The sequence below is a fragment of the Trichoderma asperellum genome, chromosome 4 (assembly GCF_020647865.1).
Source record: "Trichoderma asperellum chromosome 4, complete sequence".
NCBI classification, from domain to species: domain Eukaryota; kingdom Fungi; phylum Ascomycota; class Sordariomycetes; order Hypocreales; family Hypocreaceae; genus Trichoderma; species Trichoderma asperellum.
Window position 1 is genome coordinate 3,544,543 of NC_089418.1, and position 16,340 is coordinate 3,560,882.

Genomic DNA, 16,340 nt, shown 5'->3' on the forward strand with positions numbered 1-16,340 from the left:
ATTTACATGTATCTACTAGTACTACCTAGATTAGTAGAGGTAGTAGTTAATACCCCAAATGGAAGCAAGACACTGTACTAGGAAGAAAAGTACCTAATAAACGAATATTCTTTATTTGTAATTTAAATCTTCTATCATCCTTTACGAGATACTCCTTTCTATATCTCCTTGCTATATCTATGCATAGATTAAAGATGTTGAATAGTTAAATTTTGGAGCGTGAAAACATCTAATTTATTTTTTAGAGTATGCGGCTAATGCATCGTTTCCGAGCTGTTGCATCCGCAAATGCCAAGGGCCGAAACTACGGGTGCAGAGTTGAAGATTAGTGGAGCCTTTGAGTCCAGCGACGAAACAGATGCCAATCTAACATCTCAGCCAATCATTGAACGATGGTACCTGGATAGGCGAGATATGCTTTAATGCAGCATCAGATTAGCACTTCCAGAGAGAGAGGCGATATCAAGACCAGATTGTGTATACAAGTGCAGATGGACAGAGGTAGTATCGGCGGAGAGGGCTTTGCGGCCACTTGAGCACAAGAGAGAAAGATAAATCTGCATTTCGCAAAATTAGATACCTTATGTGCATTAATGCGGCTTTAAGGCCATCTGACTAATCATATTGGAGATTAGGAAGATGGGATATCCGTATGCTTAGATGCTCTTCTAATTTTGAGGCAAAGGGGTGCAGCTGTGGAATAGCCGTATAGAACATTTCTAGGTACTACTTCGTATTACTTAATATGATAGAGATGGCACTCTGAAGAAGAATGGATGTGGCAAAAAGCTAGCTTAAAACTTTCTCTACAGAGTTGAAGAAAAAATGAGTGATAATTTGCTGAAGAGACTCATACTTATATATGCGCAAGTACCGGTCAGCACTCCAGAGGGAGGAGTAGGATTTTACATATAGAGGAATATAAGTAATATCAGCTTATATGGCGAGCAGTCTGTATACTGATTTCTCCAGGGCATATTTTATATAAGAGCATGAAGAGCAACAATGAGTAGCATCCAGAGTTATTCTAAAGGAATGGTATGGTGCGCACGAGACTTACATAGAATAGAGTGTCATCTCTCTGCTGCCTGACGTCGAATAGAAGGTATAAGCCCAAATTGAGTCAAGATGAGATCTCTGTATCATAAGAAGATTTAAACTAGCATTGCAATGCTTGATTCTCACACCATGCATTGCATAGTTAATTCTTCACCAATGAATACAGAAGATACGTCACCCATCGAACACGCGACAATTGGACTTATCACGATAGCTTCAGCTTTCCACGATCTGCAGGCGGTGAAAGACGTGGAATGGCGTGGGGATCCACCGGCGTGCATAAGTGGCTCCATCCGGGCGGGGTTGGTTGCTGAGCCAGCGACACGGATAGCGATAAGCACCTTATCGTATCATTCTATTGGCCAGAATTACCAGGTGGGGAGGTCTACGTTAGATGGCTGAACGGAGACCGAAAAAAAAAGATCCGACTAAGAAATTTTTTGAGCTTCTCGCCTCTTTTTTTTCCTTTCCTCGACGCGATCCTCCAGACTTTGGAACAAGCAGAGCCACATTCTCTCGAGAGTTTTTTCTTCTTCGCTTTCATTTTACAGCCTCTCCTTTGAATTACAGCTATAACAGCCAACACCGAAATTTAATATTTCTATCACAATGGCTGCTGTTCCCGGTCCCGTTTATGGCCTCGAGGTCCCGCCTGGAGAGGTGTTGATCCCGGCCAACTTGGAATTCCCTGCCTCTGTAGGTATTTTCTCTTTTTCCCTCTGGCTGCAAGTTCTTTAGTATGTTATCATTGAGATTGAGCTCAATGCGACACGAAGCGCTCATGTCACTGCTTGATCGAAACGATGCCGCCAAAAGAAAAGGCAACCATGGTGGAATTATGTAATTTTGTCTGGTTAACGCTAATCATCGATCTTTCATGTCATAGTTCCGCATCACTATGGCCGCTTTGGATCCTACTGAGGAGGCCGATGTTGATGATTCCAAGAACGCCCCCTCCATCCCTCGATCAACTCTGCGTCTGGTCAAGCGCGCCTTCTCCAGCTACAACGAGGACGAGGATGACGAGCTCAGCGATCAATACATGAACGCTCTCCTCGGAGGCTCTGACGACGAGGATGACGAGTCCAACGGTGGCCCTAGCGACCTCTCCAAGGCTAAGAAGCAGAAGCAGGCTGCTGCAATCAAGAAGCTTCTGGAGGCCGCCAACGGCGTTGGCTCTGATGATGAGGAGATGGAGGATGCTGAGGCCAAGCCCAAGAAGGGCAAGAAGGCCGCCCCCAGCGCCAAGGGCAAGGGCAAGGCTGTTGTGGAAGAGGAGGAAGACTCCGAGGATGAAGAAGACTCCGAGGACGACGACAGCGAGGCAGGCGATCTTGAGAATTTCGTCGTTTGCACTCTCGACACCGAGCGGGTAAGCTTCACAGATTTTAAGAGCCCCATGAAGAATTTTTCTTATGGGGCGAAGCTCGTCAAATTATGATTCGTACGATATACTAACCCCCAGTCTAGAACTACCAGCAACCTCTCGATATTACCGTCAACCAAGGCGAGAAGATTTTCTTCGTTGTCTCAGGCACACACACTGTTTACCTGACCGGTAACTACATTATGGACGATAATGAGGAGGATGAGGATGAGGATGAGGATGACTACGACCTTTCTCCCGATGAGCTGGACTATGGCCTAGGTGAGGATGACAGCGAAGAGGAGAGCGACGACCTCGATGATCTTGAGGATCCTCGCGTTACTGAGATCGAGTCCGATGAAGAAGTCCCCAAGCTGGTTCCTACCGACAGCAAGAAGGGCAAGAACAAGCGTTCTGCCGAGGAAGCCGAGGGCCTTGACGAGCTGATCTCCAAGGCTTCCGAGTCTAAGCTTTCCAAGAAGCAACAGAAGAAGCTCAAGAACAACAAGGGCGAGGCTGTTGCCGCCGAGGAGAAGGAGGAGGCCAAGAAGGATGCCAAGAAGGTCCAGTTCGCCAAGAACCTCGAGCAGGGCCCCACTGGATCAACCAAGCCGGCCGGCAAGTCTTCTCTCGGTGTCAAGAACGTCCAGGGCGTTACCGTTGATGACCGCACAATCGGCAAGGGCCGCACCGTCAAGAACGGCGACACCGTTGGTGTCCGCTACATTGGAAAGCTCCAGAACGGTCAGCAGTTTGATGGTATGTTTCGTCCATGACTACATTTTGTCCTAGACATAGCAACTAACTTGAGTTTCCTTACAGCCAACAAGAAGGGCAAGCCCTTCTCTTTCAAGATCGGTCGAGGCCAGGTCATTAAGGGCTGGGACGTTGGTATTGTCGGCATGGCCATCGGCGGTGAGCGACGACTGACAATCCCTGCTCACCTGGCTTACGGCTCAAAGAGCCTGCCTGGCATTCCTGCCAACAGCCAGCTGACTTTCGACGTCAAGCTTCTTGAAATCAAATAAATCAGAGTCAAAAGTCGAATTAAAACTTGGGACCGGCGTTGGATGGTTTCTGCGGCTGCGTATATTAATTCTTCATCTCTACCCGAAGCTGGACATGGTTCAATATAATTTTGCGTTTCCTTTCAAATACTGCTCAAGGACGAAGAACCTGAGGCCGTAAGCTGCTTAAGAGGCGTGAGGGATTGTGCGATGTGACACCCGGCATCACATGCGAGTCCAGGGGGGGGGGTAACGAGGGCGAAGATTCGGGATTGGTTGAAAGATGGGGATATTATGCGAAATGGGCAAATGTTAGCCCTTGTGTTAAATATCGCAGCCGTTACTAAAAGAATTGGGACGGCTCTACTATGGTTGAATGGAGGCGATTTAGACGTCTATACAGTGAAATACAACACAATAAAATCATCAAAATGCTTCTTATTTCACTCGCCTTTTGCCCTTTTCCCATTGTAAATCCGCCATGTTTGATATGGCGTCAATGATATGTCTGATCCAGAGACAGATGCCGAAGTCCCTAGATGCGAGTTCTCTTATCGATTTGACCCTCTCGTATAAGTTGCAAAAGGAGTGATCGAGAAATACCCATAAACATGGAAAGAGCGTGTGATAGAAAAGCAGCGCCATATTTTATCCTCTGCCATTCTTGTCCTAAACTTCCAACTCTCTTCAGCTTCCATCTCTCCTTTTCTCCCCACCGCGTCTTCCGCCGAATTTGCGACGCCGTCATTCATTCATTTATTAAATGCTAGCTCATAAAAGGAAAAGAAACATACAATCAACAGAGTCTATCGGCATCCTCTTCTCTTTCTTTTTATTCAGAAAAGGGTTGTGGCCTATTCATTCATATCCATTAAACAGAATGCTACCTCAGCATCACAATGGCCAACGAACTCATCCAGTATTGGACTCTATGCCAAATAGTCCAAAGGAACCTTCTGCCGCCTCGATTCAGCCTCTATCAAGTGGCACAGAAGGCCATGTAGGTTCTGACATCTTGAAGCTTCATCGCAAGGGCTCAAAAGTATGGTCTGAAATTCGGGGCAAGCTGATGGGAAGGGTGGAGAGGAATAGTCATGGTAATTCGGTCCTTTGCGCCACCCTTATGCTTCTTGTAAGACTGTTTACTCAGTGCTGATAACTTACAGGCTCACAAAGTTCTGTTGCTCTTGACTGGTATACAAGCGAGGCGTGTCGGTCTTTGAATAGAGGGGAAAATCCGGCTGTTGTTGCTCCAAGTAACGATGTCTCGATATTACGAAAGGTAAAAGGAACAAAAGGGTTCATGGTGGCGAATGGACTTATACAAAAGCTACGGCCCAACAGCCAACAAGTTTCTCCACGCGCAACTATTACGGCCTGCGGCTCTTCATCACAGCAGAAAGATTTGGTTTCAGGTCTGACCAGTGTTACGGAATCTGATGATGATTCGAGCGAGAGAGATCGTATATGGTCGTCCGCCCACAGCAGTAGACTGACTGGCCTAGAAAATAACTCAACCAGGAAAACATCAGTCGATTCTCGCTTTTCCAGCTCGCCTTCAGCGAAAGGAGGAAGTCCAAGAAGAAAGCTAAGCCGTCGGAGCCGTTGGACTCGATCCAGCCCCGAGGGAGCAGGCTTAGGGACTATCGAAGAGTCGACGGTAGACAAGCCAAAGCCAACTATACTGACGGTAGAAAAAGCAGCAGCGGCTAAAATATACCTGGAGACCTACTTTAACGAGCTCTGCAGCGAGGCATATCGTCGCTCTCTCCGGCGCCAGCAGTTTCATCAAGAGCTCTTTCGTAGTGCATATATGATGCCTGGCAATAATAGCCTTACCTACAATACTTTCTATTATCGGGAGAGCTGTCGCCTGAGAGATATACGAATTTTGAAGTCCAAATGCACAATTCAAGCCAAACAGCAAAAGACAAGTATCTGTGCTTCGAAATACGAGTTTCTCAAAGTATTGGGCAAGGGTAGTTTTGGAGTTGTCAAGCTGGTACGTGAGAAATTAGACTCGTCGTACTCTTACCCAAGTCGAGTTTTTGCAATGAAAGTCATACGAAAGTCGGACATGCTTCGAAGCAGCCAGGAGGGACATCTTCGCGCTGAGAGGGATTTTCTTGTGTCTTATGAAGGATCTAGCTGGTGAGCGCCTTCTTCTGCTTCTTCTGCTCCCCCCCCTTTTTTTTTTCTTTTTGGATCTTTTCCTCTTGGCATGCATTTCCAAATTTTATTTCATTTTCTTTAAACTTACCATTTCTTGATTAGGGTGGTGCCACTGGTTGCAAGCTTCGATGACTTGTCGAATCTATATCTCGTTATGGAATACATGCCCGGCGGAGACTTCTTGGGCTTGTTGATCCGCGAAAACATACTACACGAAGCTGTGGCATGTTTCTACATTGCCGAGATGATATTGGCCGTTGAGGAAGCCCATCGTCTTGGATTCATTCACCGCGACATCAAGCCTGATAATTTTCTAATATCCAGCTCCGGACATCTCAAAATTTCCGATTTTGGGCTTGCGTTTGACGGGCAATGGCCTCATGACGCATCATATTACAATTACCATAGATACTCACTTCTGCGGAAATTGAACCTCGATGCTCAAGGAGATGAAAAGGATCAAGAAGACAATAAAGGCATCCAAGGGCGGGCCGAGAAAGCGCGTGTTCTGATGGGTGATATTGAGCGGCATGATGAGCAGAGCTTAGGAAGCGATCAAGACCTTGCTACTCTTTTGGAATGGAGGCACAGGCGCGGCAACCGTACGAGGGCAAACTCTGTCGTTGGTACAAGCCAGTATATGGCCCCCGAGGTGATCCAAGCACAAAATTTTCAAACGTACTACGACGGGAGATGTGACTAGTAGAGCATCGGCATCATTCTATTCGAGTGCCTCTATGGACACACGCCATTTCTTTCGGACGAAGGGAGGAAGCCCACAAAACAAAACATCCTAGTAAGCAGATTTGATTCATAATCACGCAGACCATGCATTGAACACGAATACTAATGCCATTGAAGGCCCATAAAGAAAAATTTCGGTTTCCCGTGAGACCGTTCGTCAGCGATAAATGTAAAGACTTGATCTACCGCTTGATCCAAGACAAAGAAATTCGGCTCTGCTCCAAACGATACCAAATGCTGGATCAAAGTCAGCCGGAAATAGGGATACCGACGGACAGATACGGCCGGTATGTTTTTCCAGATGATGCTGAAGATATCAAAACACATAGATTCTTCAAGCCTATTCCGTGGGATACGATACAGAATGTTACACCGCCCTTCATCCCTCATATCAATAGCCTTGAGGACACTCACTATTTTAATGAATCTGAGCCTCTTGACGATCGAATAGAGTCGGTAACAGAAAAGCCTGGGCTCACAGACGAAGAAGTTCGATGGATTCTACGAGGATATGATATGGCTGTACAAAATGTGGCAATTCGCCTGATCAATACGCCGCATGATTCTGGAGCTCTTCGCAGCAGGGACTTGGAAATTGACTCGATGAGTGCATTTGAGGATGAAGAGAAGGAGTTGCTGAAGAGATTTGTGAGGGAATATGGGCGAAAGGTGCCCAAGCGACCAAGGGATATTATTCTACGAGATGAGCACATGAAGGATACGGCCATGGCGGTGAGGAAACAGAGCGCCTTTATGGGTTATGCATGGCATAGCGTGAGGCGGATGACCTACTAATGCCTAAATTAATGAACTGAAGCCCTGAATTGTTAGATGGGCGCTGCGTATAAGAGGCCTTGTCTTGATCAGCGTAACGAAAAGAAAAGGAAAGAAAAGAAAGAAATCATATAGCAGGCTTAACGAATAGAATAGAATTAAATGTATTGATTCAGGAAGTGATTATCCAATATACTCATAGTATCTCCAGCCGAGAGCTACTGTACTTTTTCATGTCGGCCTTTATGGCTGCATGCTTCTAGTTTTCACTACTTGATGTTATCTCCTCTTATTCTTTGACATGACCTACAAGCTACGAAGCTTCTTTTTCCATTCCTTTAGTAAAAAAAAATTTGTGAATTATATAATTTTATAAGAAAGAAAGATTATCTTATTCTCATAATATCCAGAGAAAAAAATAGTGTTCAATACAAATTATGGCTTTTTTACGGATTTAGTTGCTTTTTAGGTAGTGTGCCTCATCTATACATTGGCAATTGGAGGTTTCTCCCCATGATCTGGCGAAAGAAATGACTTGGCAGTACGAATTTCCCATTCAAACTCCCTAAGAGCACGAATCTCAGACCAGAAGAAGAGAAGAGCAAGCAAGCCGTCTACAACCCCCGTGGCGAGTCCCAGGCTGGCAACGAGCATGAGGATAAAGGCCACGAAGTTGCGCGGGCTCCACCACACGGCAACGAGGCAGCCGATCCAGACGAGCACGGAGGCGTAGAAGTGGATGGCGCGCCAAAAACGTTGGCTGACTTCGCGGGTCATGTACCAGTCCGTCATGGCGAGGATTTCGTCGTAGTCGGAGACGGTTAGGGGTTGGGTGTCGAGGACTTGGCCATCTGCGGGGGGGATGAGCTGGGCGTCTAGTTCGGGGACGGGGGAGGAGGGCGATATTTCGTGGAGCTTGAGGATGGCTGAGGCGGCGAAGTGGTCGGATAGGGAGACGTTGAGCTCGGGATGGCGCTGGGTCATCTCGACGGACGCGGAGTGGACGACCCAGCCGCGAGATTGAGAGCCCGAGTTTGAAGCATCATTGGGCTGGGTGCGTCCGGTGGTGGCGAAGACGTAGTCGAGGCGCTTTCCGCGAGGATCGGGGCTGTCTGCATCTACAGGGCATGGGTCGGTCTTGAGCTTCTTCTGGGCGCTCTTTGACCAGCGCCAGGTGTTGTAAAGGCCGTCGCTGGTCGAGCCGTTGAATTTGATATTGTAGCCGGCAGTGGGCACAGGGAGACCTCTGGCCTTTTCCACGGGGTCGTCTGCGGTTCCGAGGGAGCTCTCCGGGTGAAGGACACGCCATGTGTCTCGGAGGGGGGTGCGGGCGGTGATGATGCGATGAGGGAGCGAGCGCGGCGTCATGTTGAAGTCGCCGAGGGCGACGACGAGGCGGCCCGAGAGGGAGGCGGCGCGGAGGAGCTTGGAGATTTCCCAGGCTTGGGCTGTGCGGTGGCAGAGGTAGGTATCCTTGGGACCGCTCTCATAAGGGGCATGGGTCTGTGACGATTGTGTTAGCAATTGGCATGAAGAAATGAAGGATGAGTGAGATGGATGAAAGTTGAGGTGAGGTGGGCCGTGAAATGGCGTGTCTCTTTTCTTCTCACACCTCACACTCTCTTCTCTCTCATATGAATATTTATATGCATATGTATCAATCATGATGAAAAGGAGTAGAGTGAGAATGAGATTGAAGGGCAGGTTAAAAAAAAAAAAAAAAAAAAAAAACCCCACATGAGTGTTGAACACTTCAATCACATCATTCTCCCCCGGGCCGTATCGCACGCCAGCAATTGCCACTCCCTTTCCGACATACCAGTCGCCTCTCCAGAAGGCAGTCGGCCGGCCATTGAGCGGATACCTGAACATGGAGCTCGTCTCCACCGGCCACCGGCTCAGCAGTGCCAAGCCGCCGCCAAAGGCACCGCTGTTGTAGAACTTGCCATAGGGCAGGATATCAGCGGCAGCCTTGCAGATGGCCTGGTAGTCGTCGCGCGTCCAGCATTCTTGGAGACAGACGATGTCTGGCGGAGGGTCCAGGAGGGCCAGTTGGCGGCCGATCTCAGCGAGGCGCGGGGCGCGCAGGTCGGAGATGAAGAGGAGGCCCCAGCAGTTGAGTGAGAGGAGGCGGATCTGTGTGACGGGGGGCGTTGCGTAGCTTTGCGCGGCTGCGGCGTCTGTGGATGTCATGGCGAGGCTGGAGTAGGTAGGGAGTGCGCTGAATTGGATGCGTTGCTGCTGGTGCTTCTGACGAGGCTGAGAGCCTGGCCAATTGGGCCGACGGGGTGCGATGCAGTCAATTGAGACGCCGGAGAGTATCCAAATGCTTTGTTCGTGTCAATTGCGTGTGTATTTGGCATCAGCTGAGGCGATGCATGGCTGTGGCGATGGCTGCGAATGTGGCGGTGGTGACGATGATGATTGCAAGTTGTGAGGCCGCAATGCCCAAAGTATCGAACTGTCGGCAGGGCACATACATCGTATCTGCATATACCTGGTAGTGAGTAATAGTGCTGGCTTTAGAGTCTTTAGAGTTGCCTATAGGGAGCTGACAGTGGCTTCTCCTCCGCTAGGCAGCATCTCAATACACCAACTTCACTACAGACGATCAAATCAATTTCATCACGATCAACGCCAAGTTCTACGTTCACGTCTATGTCAAAATGGTAAACTCATCATACGAAATAGTACCATCATAGATATTGACTTACAAGAACGGGCAATGCAGATCTACTGGGCCCCTACTTTGGTTGAGCAAAGCCGGCTACGCACCGTAGATCCAACGCTGCCAGAGCGGCTCCAATTAAATCTCGGGAAAAGTTGCCCCGCTCAACTCAAAAAGCAACCGCTTATTGGCAATTTTATTCCTCAAAGGGGCAATTGCGTAGTAGTGCGGCCGGCTAGGCATACGACAGCGTTCCATGCTTTATAAATCCATTTTGTGAAGCATGCATTACAATTATGCTTATTGTATAGGTAGCTTAAAGACAGGCAGTCGAAGAATAGCAGAAGCCCATATACACGTATACAAATGTAGAACTGCTTATCAATCAGACCTTGCGATGCTTTTCTAATCCGGTATTGTTGCCAGAAAAGTATAGAGCGTTGGGATAGATTGATGGTCGGCAGTGGAGATGGCGTGTAAGTCTCATGGAATACTTGACGGGGACTAGCTGTTTAGATGCGTACGCTTGGGACGGTGACGATGTTCCAAGAGCTGAGAAAGAAATAAAGCTCTTGTGGTTGTGGAGCATGAGAGGAAACGAAATATGTAGAGCTTGCCGGGAATGAGTCGTATATACATACATATATATATTCACACACACACACATATATATAGTAATGAGAACGTCTCTCCTATAATAGAAAGACAGGGAATCTAACCAACCAAACCTGAATTCTTCTCCTCCTCCTCCTCCTCCTCCTCCTCCTCCTCCTCCTCCTCCTCCTCCTCCTCCTCCTCCTCCTCCTCCTCCTCCTCCTCCTCCTCCTAAAATCAGTCCAAACTCCCTAAATCACACCATCCAGCCCAACATACCCAAAACCGTCAAAATCGCCATCGTCAGCTTCAAAGACTCCTCCTCCTCCTCCCCCCCTCAGGCCTGGCTCGACAACCTCAAGACCTTCGCCTCAACCCCCGGCCTCATCGCCCTCCACTTCGGCCAGAAGATCGAGCACCCTGAAAAGTACAACTGGGTCGCCCGCTGGACCGGCCAGTCCGCCATCGACGACTTCCACAACAGCCCCGGCTTCAAGGCCTGGGCCGACGTCTACGCCGCGCCGTTCACCACCAGCGTCATCAAGACCACGCAGGAAACCACGTGCGACCCGAGCATCCCCCTGCACTCCCCCTGCACGGAGTTCTTCATCAACTATGGCGTCGGCGACGAGTTCCACAAGGAGCGCCTAGATCCGTTCGTCCAGACGCTCGTGGACGCGAAGCTGCCGGGTATGATTGGTGGCGCCACCGGCGAGTACAAGACCGTCACCAACGTCAACGAGCAAGTGCCGGAGCAGAAGGAGGTGATTCTGCTGCTGGGCTGGGTTAACAGGAAGGCTCATACTGCCCTGCAAGGAGAAGGCGGCAGTGCGTTTCCATGCCTCCACAAAGTGATCTGACCTGGTCTGAGCTGACACTTTCTACTACAGCCATTGTCACCAATATTCCTCGTATTCTCCCCTACAGCAAGGGTCGTAGCATGGTGAGGACAAACAAATCCTTGTGTGATCGAAACAGCGAGAGAATACAGGCAACCGTATGCTAACGTCTTGTCCACAGTATCATATCAACTTCAAGAAGCTGTAAAAGCTATATACCCCCAAACGAACGCATCATAGAAGGTGCCTGTACATGATAATGCTTCAGCATCAAGATGGTGCCTGATTATGCACTGCATGCCGGCTTTATGTTGCATCAAATAGACATTTTATAGCGCCCCAGAGATGAATTAAGAGCGAAAAAAGAAGAAGAGGAGTTTCATAATGAACAAAAAAAAGAAACCATCGCATATTATAGAGCATCTGTCCATTTTTGTTTTGCAGTCCCTTGGCATCATATCAAACGATGATCCACCTCATTGTAAAAGCCAGCTTCATAGATACCCCATTCTGATAATCAATGAATCAAAGTCAAATCGAATCAAATCAACCATCGTGCCGCCAAATATACCGTAGAGCTCCGTTTCTAATCATCATTGCTCTGTGCCCTCTTTCGTCCACCCTTAAATTCAGTCCCAGTCACAGCAAGTATCCCATCTCTAGACTGCCAAAAAAAAAAAAAAAGATAAAACGACAAAAACAATAAAACCGAGCAGTTACAAAAAAAAAGGAAAATAAAAGAAGAGAGAAGAGAGAAATAGTCCAGGTATCTGTAGTAGTTGCCAGCATCACGAGATATCTCATTGATCCCTTGGCAAATACATTACATAGTGCAGCCAGCCGACCTTTCGCCCTGCCCTTTGCGCCGTCATTCACTGATGCTCGCCCTCAATGTTAAAAAGCAGATCGTCTTTAACCATCCACATCGTCGCTCATGATTAAACGAAGAGGAGGTGTGGTTAAATTCGGTGCTTTTCAGATTCTGTCGCTCGATACTGGTTAGAAGCTTAGGCTCCCGTGGATCGGTTTTGCGTCTCACCAAGTCGAGAGTACAGCATGTAAAGAGCCATGCGGTTGCACTCTTCCGTTCCCGTAATCGTCACTAGCCGCTCGTTGCTGTTGTCCTGGGGCTCGTTAATCTTAATGACGCTGCCGCTCATCTGCCGTATCTCATTGATCTTCTGTCCTCCCTTGCCGATGATAGCGCCGACCATGTCGTTAGGGATGTAGATTTGCTGCGTGATGGGGCCTCCTGGCATGCCGGCATGCATGGGCTGGCCCTGGGGAGCGCCGTGTGCTTGAGGGCCGGTATGGGGAGCCATGTGAGGCTGGACGTGAGGGGCAGCCGCTCCATAAGCAGCAGGCTGGCCTGCTCCGTACTGCATGGGAATCGCCGGAGCGCCGTGAGGAGCGCCGTGAGCATACGGCTGGGGGTATGGTGCAGGCGGCATGTGATGAGGCCGACGCTCCTGGTGTCGACCGTAGTTCTCTGCGCGTCCGTAGTGGCCGGATGCCGGCTGCGGGCTGTAGGGAACCACTTGCATGCCTCCAGGGATGGAGCCAACTGGTGCACCGCTCCTGGTGGCATATGCCGAAGCGCCGGGCCCGCCAAATCGTTCGTTGAGCTGCTCAAGCAGAGTGCTACCGACATAGTAAGTGGCAATGTGAACGGCATCGGCGACACCCATCACAACAAGGGAGCGCTCGCTTGACATGGGGAGGCATGAATCTGAGGCATTCAATCGAGCGCCGGACGCCTCTTGGATCTCTCGGATCCGAGAGCCGCCTTTGCCAATGATAGAGCCAATGAGGATATGGGGAATCAGGAGACGAAGGGGGTATGTCTTTGAGGAGGCGGTGGATGCCTCGTTAAGCGGTTCGTTGTTCAGTGTTCGGATGATCAAACCAAAGGCCTGTGTAATGGGGAAAAGAAACAGGGAAGAGAGTGTTAGTGCTAACGCCTTGGACAAGAAACTCACGACATGTTGAAAAATGGGGAGAGGGGAGAGGAGACTGTTGGTTCGCACGCACCTTGGCAACTGCATCGACGATGCCACTGACGGTCAGGATTCGCTCGACGGCTCCTTTCTGGTAGTCGCTGACCGTGCACTTGGCATTGGACATTTTTCGAATGTTTGATACGTTTTCGCCACCTTTGCCGATGATGGTGGCAGCCTCTGGGCTGGAGATGACGGCTCTGATATGGATCCATGAGCTTTCATCGTGAGCAGCGGCCGAAGCTGCCACGGCAGATGAGGATGCTGTTGAGATTGGGACAGTCGGGGTAGCCTTGACACTGGTGCCCGCTTCTGTTGCGGTAGTATCCGTTGACTCTGTGGCCGCGACGCCGTTGGCATTTTCTTCTTCGCCATTCTGCTCTGCAGCCTCCGCGGGCACTTCGGTGGGAAGCTCGAGCTTCTCCGTCTCTTCGTTATGCTTGGCATCTTTGTCCAAGGCGGGTCGCTTGGCCTCCGGCTGGTCAGTTGCCCGAGAAGGCGAGGAAGGCTCCTCGAGAGGGCGCTTAGCCGACTGAGTCGGTTGCGGGGGCGAAGCAGACATTTTTGTTTCCTTGAATAAAAAGGAGTGGTATACTTCACAGAAAGATGGAGACGAATTCAAGCTTCGTCTAATTGGTGGCGATCAAAGATCCTCTGAATTTTTTTTTCTTTTTATAATTCTCTCTTTTTTTTCGTATGTTCTTCTTAATCTACACTCAGGGGGTTTTCGAAGGAAAACGTGCTGGTGTAGTGGCTGGAATCGGTAGTGAAGGATCGGCTGTCTCGAGTGTGCAGGATTTCGTGATGTGACTTTCTGGTGTCGCAAAAGGGCGCTGCCCAGACTGTGTGTAGCGGAATAAGTGTGGGAGGAGTTGTGTTCTCAAAGGGTGGAACTCTCTTCTTCCGCGTCTAGATGATCCAGAGCTTTCGCAAAAAAAAGGTGTCGAAATGGTAGGGAATTCGATGAATGTCCCAAGTGGTGAGTGGAAAGAGAGGGCGATGATGAAAACTGAGTGGCTGATGGCAGTGGTGGTGACGGTGTAGAGGATGGTGAAGCGTATCGTTACTAGGACGGATATGTCTCGAAAGCAGAGGATGAAGAGACAAAACGCTCAACTCAAACCTTTTTTCCCCTCCTAGTCAAGACCTTGTGAGTATCGTAGCTGACGCTCACGCAATACCAACACCTTGCGCGTTTGAAACTCCAGTTCTCGACGGCCCGTTGTCTTGCGAATACGGATGAATCGCCTCGACGATGCAACTTGTCGCTCGTGCACGCTAACGCGGTAGACTCCGACAGAAGGACAGAAGACAAAGATTGCGTAGAATAAAAAAGACCGAGGCTGATTTCCAATCAGGAATCCAAGCAGGGTCTAGTTAACGCGAACAGCCGCGCGCGGAGATGGCTCAAGTTCAGCGGCGAAACGGAATCTCGCAGGGCGCTGGAAACGATGACGCGATGATGCCGATGCAATCGGATCGATGACTACGAGTCGGTGCGTGGCGGGAGGGATGATGGAGACAAGAATCGCCGGATGGGAAGAAGAAACTTTGGTGAGACGTTGGAGTTGGCGAAAGGGCCTATGGCTCCCTCTCTGGAGATTGCCCGCGAAAGCATCACGTGATGACCCCAATTGCATGCGCGACACTCAGCCGCCAAGTTAAAATGCGGCGGCAGGTGCACAGTGCACAGTGCGGCACGCACACCAGAATGAGTGTGACGGGGGAGTAGAGAAGCTTCCCAATGGGCGGTCACTTCCCCGCAGCGCGTCTCAAGCCTCTCAGAAGCTAGAATCTCGCCGCTACCGGGAGAGATCTGTACTGTATACATACAGTATGTGATACGGTATACCTCACTCCGTGTTTCTCTTACAACATTGAACCGGCGCAATCTGTAAAAGAGAGCTTACAGCGAATCAACCGAGTTCCTCACGACGGACGGACGGAGCTCGCAACACCATGGATGATCGATCCCGCAACAACTCAGAGGCCCAGTCTCATGCGACAAACATTGACCATACCCTAAAGGAACTTCAGCGAAAAGTCCGCGAATATGAAGCTCAGCTAAGCGAGGTAGCGACCATTCTTGAGCGCAGCCCAGACAGCAACTAACAGAGCAGTCATAGTTGCGATCCGCAGAGTATAAGGCCCCAAGCACCGCCGCTGGCCAGGCTCAGATCCTCAAAACAGCCTTTGACGACGTTGCCAACTCTGAACCATTTCTCCCCTTCCCGGGCTCAGTTCTCCCTGCGCTGCTGGCTCTGCGCAAGACACACCAGACGATCCAGGAGTCCAAGGCGTTTCTAGCTTCGCAGACAGACGCAACCGAGAGAATAAAGAAGCGATTGAAGGATGATGAATCCGCGCTAAAGGACCAGCAGCTCCTCAACGAAGCTCTCAAGCAAAGAATCGAGACTCTGCGCTCAGAGGCGGATTCTGGAGCCAACGCGCAACCAGAAGATGAAGCGCGCAAACGCATCGAGGAACTACGACGAAAGAAACAAAAGTACAACAAAGAGACGAGCAAGCTGATGAAGTCCCTCAACCGCTTCATCAACGACCATCTGGCTGTGATGCTCGCGGCAGAAGCCATGGGCGGCCCAGTCGTTGGAGACCTAATGGACGCCGACGCTGAGGAGATCGCCGCGGGCTTCAACGCGCAGGGGAAGCTCAAGAAGCCGAAAGGCGAGATCAACAAGGACAAGAACCAGCGCCGCATAGACGATATCTGGGGCCCGAGCGACGACAGCGGCAAAAAGAGAGATGTGGCTACGGCTGCTGGCGAGGAGATGCGGCAGCTTACAGAGGAGCTACTCAACAAGCTTGTTGAGGCGAAGGGAAGCAGCTCAGATGCCTACGTGCGGCTGCCGTACGAGACGGCGTCGGCAAGGTTTCTCATCAGGTCCAACGTGGCGCAGTTTCACCCGAAGGATGCTATGAGGATACGGCTGGTAGATTATGGACGGGAGTTGGACGATTAGACTGGTGCTGTTCTTATACCATTCTTACACCAAATAGAATCTCCCTATTTAAACACACAAGTTTGCCTCACACTCGCGTTTGCCTCTTTGAACAGCCGTGGCCTGTGCCACTTGATAGGCTCGGCCTTCGATATAAGCT

General features: G+C 49.7%; 6 protein-coding genes across 6 annotated transcripts; 4 read left to right on the forward strand and 2 right to left on the reverse strand.

The window, feature by feature from the left end:
* Window positions 1–1,521: 1,521 nt before the first annotated feature.
* FPR4 (peptidylprolyl isomerase fpr4) lies at window positions 1,522–3,846 on the forward strand. Its single transcript, XM_024900570.2, has 4 exons — window positions 1,522–1,755; window positions 1,946–2,431; window positions 2,530–3,184; window positions 3,248–3,846. The coding sequence occupies exons 1-4, from the start codon at window positions 1,669–1,671 to the stop codon at window positions 3,451–3,453; spliced, it is 1,434 nt and encodes a 477-aa protein (XP_024759353.1). The 5' UTR covers window positions 1,522–1,668; the 3' UTR covers window positions 3,454–3,846.
* A 1,639-nt stretch (window positions 3,847–5,485) lies between these two features.
* On the forward strand, window positions 5,486–7,143 carry TrAFT101_007549 (uncharacterized protein; the record flags this gene model as incomplete). The annotated part of the gene is made up of 3 exons (XM_066128076.1): window positions 5,486–5,583; window positions 5,707–6,256; window positions 6,466–7,143. 3 exons carry the CDS (start codon window positions 5,486–5,488, stop codon window positions 7,141–7,143), a joined length of 1,326 nt encoding a protein of 441 aa, XP_065984191.1.
* Window positions 7,144–7,467: 324 nt separating this feature from the next.
* TrAFT101_007550 (uncharacterized protein) lies at window positions 7,468–9,699 on the reverse strand. The gene is made up of 2 exons (XM_066128077.1): window positions 9,679–9,699; window positions 7,468–9,609 (listed from the first exon to the last, which is right to left on the reverse strand). The coding sequence occupies exon 2, from the start codon at window positions 9,313–9,315 to the stop codon at window positions 7,606–7,608; it is 1,710 nt and encodes a 569-aa protein (XP_065984192.1). The 5' UTR covers window positions 9,316–9,609; window positions 9,679–9,699; the 3' UTR covers window positions 7,468–7,605.
* A 607-nt stretch (window positions 9,700–10,306) lies between these two features.
* Window positions 10,307–12,165, forward strand: TrAFT101_007551 (uncharacterized protein; the record flags this gene model as incomplete). The annotated part of the gene is made up of 5 exons (XM_024910683.2): window positions 10,307–10,324; window positions 10,654–11,212; window positions 11,275–11,327; window positions 11,405–11,427; window positions 12,129–12,165. 5 exons carry the CDS (start codon window positions 10,307–10,309, stop codon window positions 12,163–12,165), a joined length of 690 nt encoding a protein of 229 aa, XP_024759350.2.
* Window positions 12,166–12,230: 65 nt separating this feature from the next.
* Window positions 12,231–13,782, reverse strand: TrAFT101_007552 (uncharacterized protein; the record flags this gene model as incomplete). The annotated part of the gene is made up of 2 exons (XM_024910004.1): window positions 12,231–13,136; window positions 13,255–13,782. 2 exons carry the CDS (start codon window positions 13,780–13,782, stop codon window positions 12,231–12,233), a joined length of 1,434 nt encoding a protein of 477 aa, XP_024759348.1.
* Window positions 13,783–14,818: 1,036 nt separating this feature from the next.
* Window positions 14,819–16,268, forward strand: TrAFT101_007553 (uncharacterized protein). Its single transcript, XM_024900481.2, has 3 exons — window positions 14,819–14,824; window positions 15,126–15,293; window positions 15,347–16,268. Exons 2-3 carry the CDS (start codon window positions 15,180–15,182, stop codon window positions 16,199–16,201), a joined length of 969 nt encoding a protein of 322 aa, XP_024759347.1. The 5' UTR covers window positions 14,819–14,824; window positions 15,126–15,179; the 3' UTR covers window positions 16,202–16,268.
* Window positions 16,269–16,340: the final 72 nt, after the last annotated feature.